This window comes from Bufo bufo, chromosome 5 (genome assembly GCF_905171765.1).
Source record: "Bufo bufo chromosome 5, aBufBuf1.1, whole genome shotgun sequence".
NCBI lineage: Eukaryota > Metazoa > Chordata > Amphibia > Anura > Bufonidae > Bufo > Bufo bufo.
The window spans coordinates 198,786,498-198,798,688 of NC_053393.1; the positions used below are offsets into that span (position 1 = coordinate 198,786,498).

At 42.6% G+C, this 12,191-nt stretch overlaps 1 protein-coding gene across 4 annotated transcripts in view; it reads right to left on the bottom strand.

The window, feature by feature from the left end:
- Window positions 1-3,159: 3,159 nt before the first annotated feature.
- LOC121002783 (myelin basic protein) overlaps window positions 3,160-12,191 on the bottom strand; it is a 190,311-nt gene continuing 181,279 nt past the window's right edge. For all 4 annotated transcript variants that reach the window (XM_040434325.1, XM_040434326.1, XM_040434324.1 and 1 more), the window contains one exon: window positions 3,160-3,994. In XM_040434325.1, the coding sequence (XP_040290259.1) occupies window positions 3,950-3,994 (45 nt within the window). In that variant the 3' untranslated portion in view covers window positions 3,160-3,949. The remainder of the gene's footprint in view (window positions 3,995-12,191) is intronic.

Genomic DNA, 12,191 nt, shown 5'->3' on the forward strand with positions numbered 1-12,191 from the left:
TGTTTTACAGGGTAAGCTTACCAGCAGGCCCTCGCATAAAATGTTTTAGAGGGTCAGCTCACCAGCAGGCCCTCGCATATAATGTTTTACAGGGTCAGCTCACCAGCAGGCCTTCACCTACAATCTTTTACAGGGTAAGCTTACCTGAAGGCCCTCGCATATAATTTTTTAGAGGGTCAGCTCACCAGCAGGCCCTCACATATGATGTTTTACAGGGTCAGCTCATCAGAAGGCCCTTGAATATAGTTTTTTACATGGTCAGTTCACCAGCAGGCCTTCACCTACAATCTTTTACAGGGTCAGCTCACCTGAAGGCCCTCACATATCATTTTTTAGAGGGTCAGCTCACCAGCAGGCCCTCGCATATAATTTTTTAGAGGGAGAGGGTCAGCTCACCAGCAGGCCCGCACCTAAAATCTTTTACAGGGTCGGCTCACCTGCAGGCCCGCACCTAATTATATCTAATAGGTCATTTGCGCGCATGATGCCTTGCTTGGATGTGGTAGCTGTAGCGGTTTGTCAGGCTCCCTCTTCGGAATCGAACCCTGATTCCCCGTTACCCGTGGTCACCATGGTTTACGCTGAAAATAACATCAAAAGTTGATAGGCCAGACATCCAAATGGATCGTCGCCGGCACGGGGACGTGCGATCGGCCCCAGGTTACCAGAGTCACCAAAAGCGGCAGCAGGCCCTTATCTATAATGTTTTAGATGGTCAGATCAGCAGGCCCTTGCTTCAAATGTTTTTGAGGGTCACCAGCAGGCCATCAATCATAATTTTTCAAGGCTGTGTATGATGCCCTCCTTTATGTGTAACAAAGGGTGTATTGGAGTGCCGGTTTCTTGTAAATTTTGGCAGCCCTTTCACTTGCATAGGCTTTATGAGTGTAGGAGTCCCACTACATGAACAATTGTACAACAATGTGAATGAGGCCCTCCTTTATGTGATATACCGGTTGTATCGGAGTGTCTCTTCCTTGTAATTTTTGGCAGCACTTGCACTTTATATACAAGTAAATATACAGGAAAGAATGTTTCCTAACAATTTTTCCTCTAAAATCGATTTTTTTTCTTCGATTTTGTGCGCATTATTGTCAGTCTGTAAAAGTGGCGTACTACTCGGACAACATCGTTCCCAGCACCGACCTGGGAGTCCAAGATGCATCCAGGTGGTGTTTCCATCAATTTCTGACCTTTTACTATTAACCAGGCACCCTCCCCTCTTCAGAGCAGGGGGTGCCTGGTTTAATGCTCGGGTTCTCCCATTGACTTCCATTATACTCGGGTGCTCGGTAGAGCACCCGAGCATCCCGATGTGTTCGGCCAGAGCACCCGAGCACTTTGGTTTTCGATCAACACTAGTTGTGGTCTATTGTTAGGACATGCCGTTACTTCCTGATTCAGCAAGGGTTTCGACTGCCAACCTCCAACCACGCTTTAGATGGAAGAAGTCACAGAGCTGGTTAGGCACTGCAGTTAGTTCCATTATAGTTTTGACCTCCACAGCAGCCCTTCCATTTACTGATTGAGCAGGAAACTGCAGCACACCCATGTTCACCTCACTCCTTTTATTCTCAGGAGTGTCCGTTTAGTCAGACCCTAACAATCATGATTTTATAGCATATCCCAGTGATAAGCCATAACACACATCTATGAATACCCCATTTATGTTGCAATGTCTGGAGTGAGGGGTCCCAGCACAGGTTCATTCGAAGTAATGGGGCTGAGGGTGGGATAAGTATACATGGGCTTTCTATATGGTACTCATGTCTGAGATCTACATCTCTATGGACATATTCGGATAGATTTATCAAACTGATGTAAAGTAGAACTGTTTTGGTTGCCCACAGCAACCAATCACATTCCACCTTTCATTTTTCACAGCTCCTACAGCTCCTTCGGAAAATTAAAGGTGGAATCTGATTGGTTCCTATTGGCAACCAATCCAGTTCTACTTTACACCAGTTTGATAAATCCTCCATTGTCTACTAATTATAATATATAAGTATATATATATATATATATATATATATATATATATATATATATACACACACACACATATATAGTATATTATATACAGCTAGGTTGTACTTAGTACTGGAAAATGTGGTCCATTAAGTAAACCTAGTATCATGTAATTTTGGCTGCTGTATCTGAGAGCAGGACATGATAGAGGGAGCGAAGCTGGGCTTTGTAGGTTTATGTAGGTTTATATGATATGAAGCAGGATTTCTGAATAAAAAGTGGAGTAATTCCTGACAGGACTCCTGAGAGATAGTGAGAGTCCTGATTACTCCGCCCACACAAAGTGATTGACAGCTCTCCCTTTATCAGTGTGTACACAGAAGGCTGTCAATCATCCTATGTAAGCAGGGTATTCAGGACTCTCACTGTTTCTTCTAGGAGTTCAGTTAGGATTTACTCAGAATTTTACTCAGACTCTACTTCTCTCCCTTTATCATATCCTGCATATAGAGCAGCAGAAATCACCTGTAACACCTAAAGCTAAATTTTCCCACCTTGGCACACCTATGTTTTTTCTGCACACCCATGCTTTGTTTTCCTCCTGCCCCTACATTTAATAACAACCACGCGCATCCAGTCTTTTCTAATACGATTATTTTATTCAATAAATTTAATGACACCATAAAAGGATAATGTTCATTTTCTGTTTTTTTTTGTTTTTTTGCTGTGTAAACCTATAAAAAGAGAGAAGTCCTGGCTTTGATCATGGTGTGTAGATTCTGCTGGACAGATTATGGTATACTGAAACCCCCATGATCCAGTGGAGTACATTAGTACACAGTACTGGAACATATTAATTGTTGATGCTAATGAACAAGCAACATTTAAATAGCGTCACGGATATAACGTAAATTCCCCCATTAAAAGTAGGCTGGAAACTAAACAGAAAACCCATTAAATACAGATCAATATAATGTACATTTTTACTTAATTAAGAGACAAATAAAACAGTGCAATTCAGAAGAGCTGTTTGGTGCAACTGTGTTTTCCAGTGCCCTTAATATAGGAAGGTCATTAATGATAATCTGTTAACTCTCTAATTTTAAGTATAGTAATTAGTCTAAATATGATTCTGCAAGGCAGTGTAACATTTGAAGAAGGTTACGAATCAATACTCTTTTCTTTTTAACATGCTTGTATAATGTTTCTAGACTATAGATAAGGCTATAAGCCAGAGTTGCGACAAGAGGAAGCAGTTTAACCTGCATGTGCGCACAGTACCCAGGATATTTCCAGACTTTCTGAAATACCCAGTCTCTCTCTCACTATTTCTCTCCTCCCAAAAAAAAGGCAGAGCTGTAAAGCTAGACTCTATTGTTTACCCAATGTCCTCCACCTCAAGTCGGTGAGCTGTACCATGTACCCTTCTCACATGCTAAAATTGCCCTTTACCCAACTACCCTCAAGAACTGCTGTCTCTACCTAGTATGAAAGAAAAACATGCGTGTGAGAGAGAATGGACGTTATTGAAAGTAATACAATAAAAAGCACCACTATATAAACCCAAGCAGCAAAAACCAGAACAAATCCTAAAATATTTTTTAGTTTTGGTTGTTAACGTCTGGTTTATAACCCATGTTGTCTGGCCAGGCAACGCATTGCATCTCATATCAATACATGGAGCAATGCTAAAAGATATCTAAAAAAAAAGAAATCTAAGTCATGTGGCTTTGTGACTGTATTAATGTTTGGTTAGGACTTAGACAGCAGAGTCCATCACTGTGGTTCCATCATCCTATTAATCAACTCTATGTTTTATCAGGTACTGGCAACACTAATTAACTGCAGTCACAGTCCTCGGTCTCTACCTGACAGATTGTTTATATTGCTATGAGCGTTATACTGAGTAGTAATGTTATTGGTAATGGCACTTCAGGTTACAGTGGCAGGTGTATCACGTGGAGCAGACATCTTGGAGGCTTCAGCGCCTAGCCATGGGGGAAGATGATCGGCTGTCTCTTCCTCCCTGCAAGAAAAAGAAACGGTGCCAATGAGAACAAGACGTGTTGGCTGCACTAACAAGACAGTTGACCCAAATGGAGATATTTTATATCATTTTACCCAAAAAGATTTAATGCAGATACATTGTATAAAAGAAAAAACACATCAAAAAAGAAACTGACAAATTTTTCATTACCTCCCCTCCTAGGATAGATCCTTGTAATGAAGTGTAGTTGCCAACAGTCCTGAATTTGCAGGAACTGTCCCTAATTGTCAGAGACAGTCCAGGCAAAATCAAGCTGTCTTGGGATGAAATTGGATGGGCTTGTGTTAGCCAACCTATAAGAGTGTACTCCCAGTTGGGTTTGGGGTGCTCCCAGTGCAGAGAATAAAGAGAACCTTTCATCAGTTTAGCCCTAGTCTAATTATGGTCTTACCTTATAGGGCAGCCCCCACTGATGCCATGGCACTTTATTTTTTCCCAAAACCCCCCCCCCCCTCGTTCGTGCGCTGTTGGCCCTGTTGATTTCGGCGCCTTATATTATAATGAGCCGACGTTATACTAGGCAGAGACTCGCAGTTTCGCTGGGGACGGTTCTCTTCTCCCTGGCTGTGAGCGCATCCAATCAAAGCGCACCACTCTTAGCCAGGGAGGAGACATTTAATTGAAGAAAGGGATGCAAAAGAGATCTTAAGAAGCTCTGCCTCTAATGCCACCAGATGTAAGGCAGCTATCCTATAAGTCAATGTTCAACCCTTTAAAGAGGACCTTTCATGAGTTTGTAGTAAGTGAGATAAATATCTGTACTGCGGGGTACAGAACGTCACAGCCAGGGAGAAAAAAACTCCCTGGCTCTGTGCTGCGATTGGACAGCGCTACAGCCAGGGGAATGTTTCTTGAACATGGAATACCCCTCTATGATATCATATGACCTAATGTACAAAAGGGGTTGTCTTAGTGAAACAACCACTTAAAATCCATGCTTGTCAGCCCTCTCTGAAAAATGGGAGATCTCCTAGACTTCATAAAGAGCCGGCAAATCTCCCAGGCCCCTAGGGGCACATTTATTAAGACCAGTGTTTTAGTCGCTGGTCTTAATAAACCCCAAAGCTGGCGGAGGATCCGCCAAAGTTATGAAGAGTCGCAGGCCTCTCCAAAACTTCGGCGCATCCAGCTATCCCCTGCCCTGTATCCACACTAAACATACAGAACAGATTAACTAGCACATTTTTTATTTTTACATTTTCTTCAAGGGTTGTGAATATGCATGTGATGAATTGACCATTTTGCTGTTTTACGTTCCAGTCCCTATTTTGCATTGAATAGATCATTACACTTCAGCGTTGATAAAACTAAATTAGGCATTCTAATGAGTAATTAGCATAATATCTGATATTTTACAAAACTTATTTATCTCACATTTATTTCACCACTTTCAGCGGAGCTCCCACTGAGCCATAGATAGTAGTACTACTGCAATTTGCCCAAGTGGTGTGAATGTTACATGTGAATAATGAGCCTTTTTACGCTTCATCTTATAATTAATGGCTGACATTAGAACTAATGTATGGTATCGAGAACTTTTATTTTTACTGCATGTATAGTGTAATTAGTAGCATATATAGGAAAAGCTGTTTCTCACTGTAAACGTAACATTAGAACTAAGAAACTCTTGGGTCCTTGAATAGTAAAATAAAATTCACACCCTTCTCTCTCACAGACATAGCTTACAGCCACATGGTCACGCGTCTTGATGGAGTTTTTTAACCCAAAACCATCAATGAAATTTTAAAAAAGAGAAGTTGTATTTGTCCTTTATACTTTCTCTATTTTGATCCTCTCCTGATTTTGGCTTCCAAAAATGCATGCAGAAATTTGACGTGGTGGCCGTTCCAATAGGTTTAGATAGTATTGTATGTTTGAGACCCATTCAGACGGCCATATGAACGGGTCCGTACCCATTCCGCAATTTTGTGGAACGTGTGCGAATCCATTCATTTCAATGGGGCCGGAAAAGATGTGGACAGCTGTCCACATCCGTGGCTCTGCGGAAAGGATAGAGCATGTCCACAATTGCGAACAAGAATAGGTACTTTCTGTTATGGTTGCGGCCATGTGCGGTCCGCAAATTGCGGAATGCACGCAGCCAGTATCCGTGTTTTGCAGATCTGCAATTTGCAGACTGCACTACAAGTCCCCTACAAATCTACAGTGATATCTGTATGCTTCACATGTGTATTTTAGAGTACTATTGATTTAACAGAGATCTGTTACAGTGACAATTATTGCATTGGTATAGGGGCTGTCATATTACAGTGTTACAGAGTTCTTTTAAGAACTTTTGCCCCTAAAATAATAAAATTGTCGCCAGTAAATACAATGAAACCTCTTTGAGGCAGCTACCCAAAATTGCTGATAAATTGCATTACATTGGATGGCCAGAAAATCTCAGCCTTCTTCATCTCCATCTGCACACAGGGATGGACATACCGCCTGTGCAGCTGGTTCAGCTGCAAAGGGGCCCAGCAAGGGAGGGGGCCCATCCCAGTACCAGCAGAGGCGTTTATTTTTTTATCTTGTCATATTTTTCATTCCCTACTTCTGCCAACATGCCAACAACCTTGGTGTGGAGGTCGGGAGGGAGCAGAGTTTTTGGGGGGTGGGCCTGATTAGCACCTACTGCGAATCTGCTGCTCGTTTGTGTCTACACTCCATAGCTGAAGGACCTTCGATGACATCACAGTCATGTGATCTTTTCAGCAGTGGAAGTAGAGGTAGGACCTGTGATGAGGTCGCCGTCATGTGACCAGTACAGAAAGAGGCAACGCTCAGCAGTGGAGACCTGTGATGCCATGGAATGAATAAGTGCCAGAGAAATGCTGGGAGATGTGGTTCTCCCCATTATACCTCCTCCCTGCTTAGTGGGAGGGAAATATGTTATTAAACTGGTACTGTATGTTAGAGGGGTTGAAGGGAGGGAAGGGGTGTCAATTACATAGGACTGTATGTTATAGAAGACTATAAGAAAGATATGTTTTTTTTTAAATGGGACTGTATGTTGTAGAAGATTGGAGGGAGATGACTGGTGTTATTTACATGGGACTGGATATTTTAGAAGACTGGAGGGTAAGGAGTGATGTTATTTATATGGGACTATGTGTTGGAGGGGGGTGAAGGAGGGGATTTAAGTTATTGACATGGGACTGTATGTTATAGAGAACTGTAAGGAAGATAAGTTATTTACATGGGACTGTAGGGAGAGGACTGGTGTTATTTACATGGGACTGCATGGTATAGAAGACTGAAGCGAGAGGAGTAAAGTTATTTACATGGGACCGCATGGTATAGAAGACTGTAAGGAAGATAGGTTATTTACCTGGGATTGTATCATACAGAAGACTGGTGGGAGACAACTAGTGTTATTTACATGGCACTGCATGGTATAGAAGACTGGGGGGAGAGGACAGGCATTATAATTTATGGGGGCACTACAGAGATGATTATAACTCCGGGGGGTATGTCAGAAGGTATTATAATTACAGGGGGCACTGCAGGGAACATTATAAATACTGTGGGCAGTGGTGGAGGGCATTACTACTACTGAGGGCTCTATAGAAGTGCCTTATAGATTATAAGAGGTGCCCTATAGGGAGGCAATATTAGTACTGAGGGCACTGTAGGGAGCCTTATCACCACTGGGAATACTATTTGGGGGTGTCTTCTGCCTGGTAGTGAGCCCGGTGATATCCCTGGCACTAATGGACATGCTTTAGCACTGCCTTAGCCTGTAAAATGGCTACGGCAGCGCTAAAGCCACCCGTCACTGCCGGTCTCTGTTGGGCCCATGTTCATATATGCCTGCATTATTGAGGGAAAAAAATTATATTTGAATATATGCAAATGATCCTCTAGGAGCAACGGGGGCGTTACCATTACACCTAGAGGATCTGTTGTCTCTGCAGCTGCCGCTCCCTGTCTACTTTGACAGGGCCTGGCAGTGAAAATGTCATCCGACCGGGCCATGTTAAAGTGCAGAGGGCGAGGGAGTTACAGAGAGAGCGGAGCCTCTAGGTGTAATGGTAACGCCCCCGTTTGTATATAATAAAACATCATTTTTCTCAGCAATGCAGGCACATAAGAACATGGGACCAACACAGATGCCTTCAGCTGCTAAGCGCACATATAACAGGTCAGTCTTTTAATTGTCCAAGTGTATGAGGGAGTCCTGAGGAATAGCTGAAGGCCTAGGGAGCATTTTACCATCAGCTATGGACTTCATTGGGGGGAGAAAGCTGGCACTAAAGTGCCTAGGGTAGCATCAAATCTAAATATGGATGTAGTAGCAGGATGTAGTGTCACACATCACACTGCTGGTCTGTGTATGAGGAGGAGCGGTACGGCCGGGAATCTGCTGTGCTCCTCCTCCTACACAGACCAGCAGAGCAATGTGTGACACTACATCCTGCTACTGCTGTAGAGCGCCAGCAGCTCAACTGTGATCATGAGGAACTAGGTGAGTATATTTTTTTTAACTTCCTGTGAAGGGGGGCACATATCTGACCATCACTACTGTGAGGGGGCACATATCTGGACATTACTATGTACTGGCACAAAGGGGGAATAATTACTATTTGGGGGCATTAAGTGTACTGGGTGTGTATAGTTATGCTTTGGGCAGAGTTAGAGGCATGACCTAGTATGAAAAGAATATATATAAATATTGTAAACATATTCACAAGATGTTTTTTATTTGCACATACATGTTTATATTTGTATGTGTGGTTTGGGGGGGCCCAGGTACATCCTTTGCACAGGGGCCCTTTGCTGCCTGTGTCCGCCCCTGTCTGCACACACAACTGCTATCTATTAACAGAAGTAAGGCTGAATTTTAATGGGTTTCTGGGAGTTCAATATTGATAGCCTATGCTAAGGATAGGTCATCATTCCATCAATATCGGATTAGTGCGGGCTCAACTCAAGGCACCCTTAGCAATCAGCTGTTCGAAGAGGCGCGGGACTCTGATGAGCTCTGAGGCCTCCATATATCTTACCAAGCACAGCGCTGTACATTATATGGTGGCTATGCTTGGTATTCCAGCCCAAGCTCTTTCACTTCAATGGGACTGAGCTGCAAATAGGCAATGTGACCAATGAATGTGATGTCACTGGCCTAGGAAGAGGCAGCCTCTTTAAACAGCTGATTGGTGGGCATGTCAGGACTCAGACCCTCACTGATGAGATATTGATGACTTATCCTGAGGACAGGCCATCAACATATAACTCCTGGAAAACCCCTGTAATATTAGGATAGAGATAATCCAGACGAGAGACATATGAGCTAGATACTGTATTCTTGTTTGAGAGCTCATTATTTAAACAGAGATCTCTTGTTTCTTCTGCTACTGGTCCCTCAGTAGATTTAGGCCTAGTTCACACTTCAGTGATTTGGTCAGCCGATTTGCATCAGTGATTGTGAGCCAAAACCAGAAATAAAGCCTACACAGATATTATGGAAAGATTTGCACCTGTTCTGTGTTTTTGACCCCCCTGGTTTTGGCTCACATTCACTGAGGGAAATCACTGATCAAATCACTGAAGTGTGAACTAGGCCTTATAGATCACTAATTTAACCATTAATTACTCATATTTTAATAAATGAAAGTTGCATCTTATCCATGATGCACCACAGTGATCGATTTCCAATGATAGACAGAAAACTATTATCTACAATTTCTCAGGGGCTTTTTGATTATATGGGGCAATTGCTGATTAAAAGGGTTGTCAAAACTAGACAATTTCTTCTGTAAAGCAAAGTGCTTGGGTGCTGAAACTTCTAGTGTTCAGCTGTTATCACGAGGGAAAATATGAGTGCCCTCATATGTTCACTGCAGTGGCACCCACTGAAACAAATGAATAACTTTGGGGCACCAAATCCTCCAGAGTGAGAGGCAATCTTTCTAGTCTTTCTACATTCTGGGTAATAGATGTCCCAAATGGAGAACCCCCTCTATGATGTCCCTATGCTTGACATATAGACAGGGATTGTCCCGCTGGGACATCGCCTTTCATTTATAGCTTGGATAAGTAAACTATAGCTTTGAAAAGTAAACTTGACAAAGTGTTTTTGTTACACATTCCCATACCTCTACCATATCAAAGAGGACCTGTCACATCCTCATAGAACAGAAAGGGCTTTTGTTTTCTTCTAGTGACCCACTAAACTTGCTCACAACCAATGCAGATTGTTGCAGTTTTGGGGCCCAATACCAGGGACTTGTCAGTTGGGTGGTCTCCACTTGTGAGTGACAATGGAATGTCACCTCAGCCATTGACACTTGGTAGTGGAGACGGCCTAATGGAAACTTCACTAACAAGATCGGTTTCAGGCAAACAAGTGAGTGTATATTTGTGGGGGAAGGCATGGTGGTAAAGCCCTGGAACCTATGAAGAAGTGACATTACAACTATGTCCCTAGTCTTAGTGCCCTATTAGATCGTATAATTTTGGGCCAATTATCAGGAATGAGCTTTCATATGAAGGCTCGTTTTCCGATAACTGGTCTGTATAATTGAGCCGCGAATAAGCCAAACAGATATTTTTTGCATTTTTCTCATTTTGGGACAATTAGTTATGAAGATGTTATCCTGTCCCCAGCATTAATGTCAATAAAGATGAAATATAGCAAATTCGCAATAAACTTCACCGTATTGGTGTTTAGTTGTCACATATGCAGCTTACTAACCTAAGGATCAAAGGACAAGAACTTCTGGTTGTTTATACTAATCTGATGTGCATAGTTTCCTATAGGTATGTTTTCGACACCACCATGGACCAAGTGCCATTTTTAATATTGGTGTCTTCTTATGTGGTATAGGGGTCTGAGTAAACCTGTGCAGATGTCAACCCTGGTGGCCTGGGCATGACAAGTTTGCGTTGTCATCTCACCCTTCATGCCTAAAGCTGTACAGGATGGCTTATTATGCTTGTGAATACTGCATTGATAACATATGACTTCAGTGTATATATGAATAAAACGATTTTCTATTCTGAACAGTTTAAAGAATTACACATTTGTCAGTGTCAGCAAATTGAGAGCCGCTGAACAAGCAGTTTTTTCACTTAAAGTAGTCTGGTTCTAAAGAACTAGTGTCGCTACCATTCTCCAGTGAGGAGTTTCAGATAGGGCAATGTAACAATCCTGCAGAATGTCAGCAGGCATAAATCTCAACCTGTACAGGTACCAAATAACAAGTAAAAAATGTTAAAAAAAAGCCATCATCAAAGCTGCATGTATTCAATGCCAAAGCAAAGGAGATATATTAAAAGCGAGAAGAAAGGAACTTGGCTAGGAAGATGAAGGTCTACAGCAATAAATGCTTAAAGGGGTTCTCCGGGCTTTTAATATTGATGACCTATCCTCAGGATAGGTCATGAATATCAGATCGACGGGTGTCCAACACCCGGCACCCGAGCCCGTCAGTTGTATGAGGAGACGGCGCGCAGTGTGCATGTGCCACCTTCCTTCTCTCTTCCTGCGCACCACTGCTTTGCCATAGACAGACAGCGCTGATATTGATGACCTATGCTGAGGATAGGTCATCAATATTAAAATCCCGGAGAACTACTTTAATATTACAGCTCTACAGATAATTTATTTATTTATTCATAGCTGTGCTTTTTTTGTCCGAATTCTAAATGTATTAAGTCAAACCACACTTAAAGGGATTGTAAGAGTTAAAATAAAAGAGAAGAGGTTAAAATAATACAATAAGTTATACATACCACTTGAAACTCCCCTAACCACCTCTCCAGTTTATAGGCGGCAGTGGTAACAGCAGACTTGTGCGATATACCACAGAGGCCAGTTATTACCTCCAAGGCAATGCTGTACATGATTGCTGCAGCCAAGAAGATGATGTCATGGCTGCAGTGGCGGGGAGGATTGGAACGGTCGTACTCAGGAGCCGGTGTTTCACTGTAAAGTGCTCTCTGCCTTGACCTGCTTCACAGCCTCACCGCTCTGCTCTGAGTGACAGCTGCAGCATCCAAGAAGGAGACCACAACAGCTGTCACTCAGGACAGAGGGGAAGGCTGTGAAGAAGCTTAAAGGGGTTGTTCAGTTGTTTTTACTTTTATAAATTTCAACCCCAGCCTGGACAGGCGCCATGCTGCTTTATTTCGGTTCCCTTCACTGGTCTTCTGGTTCCTGTCTGTAAGGTTC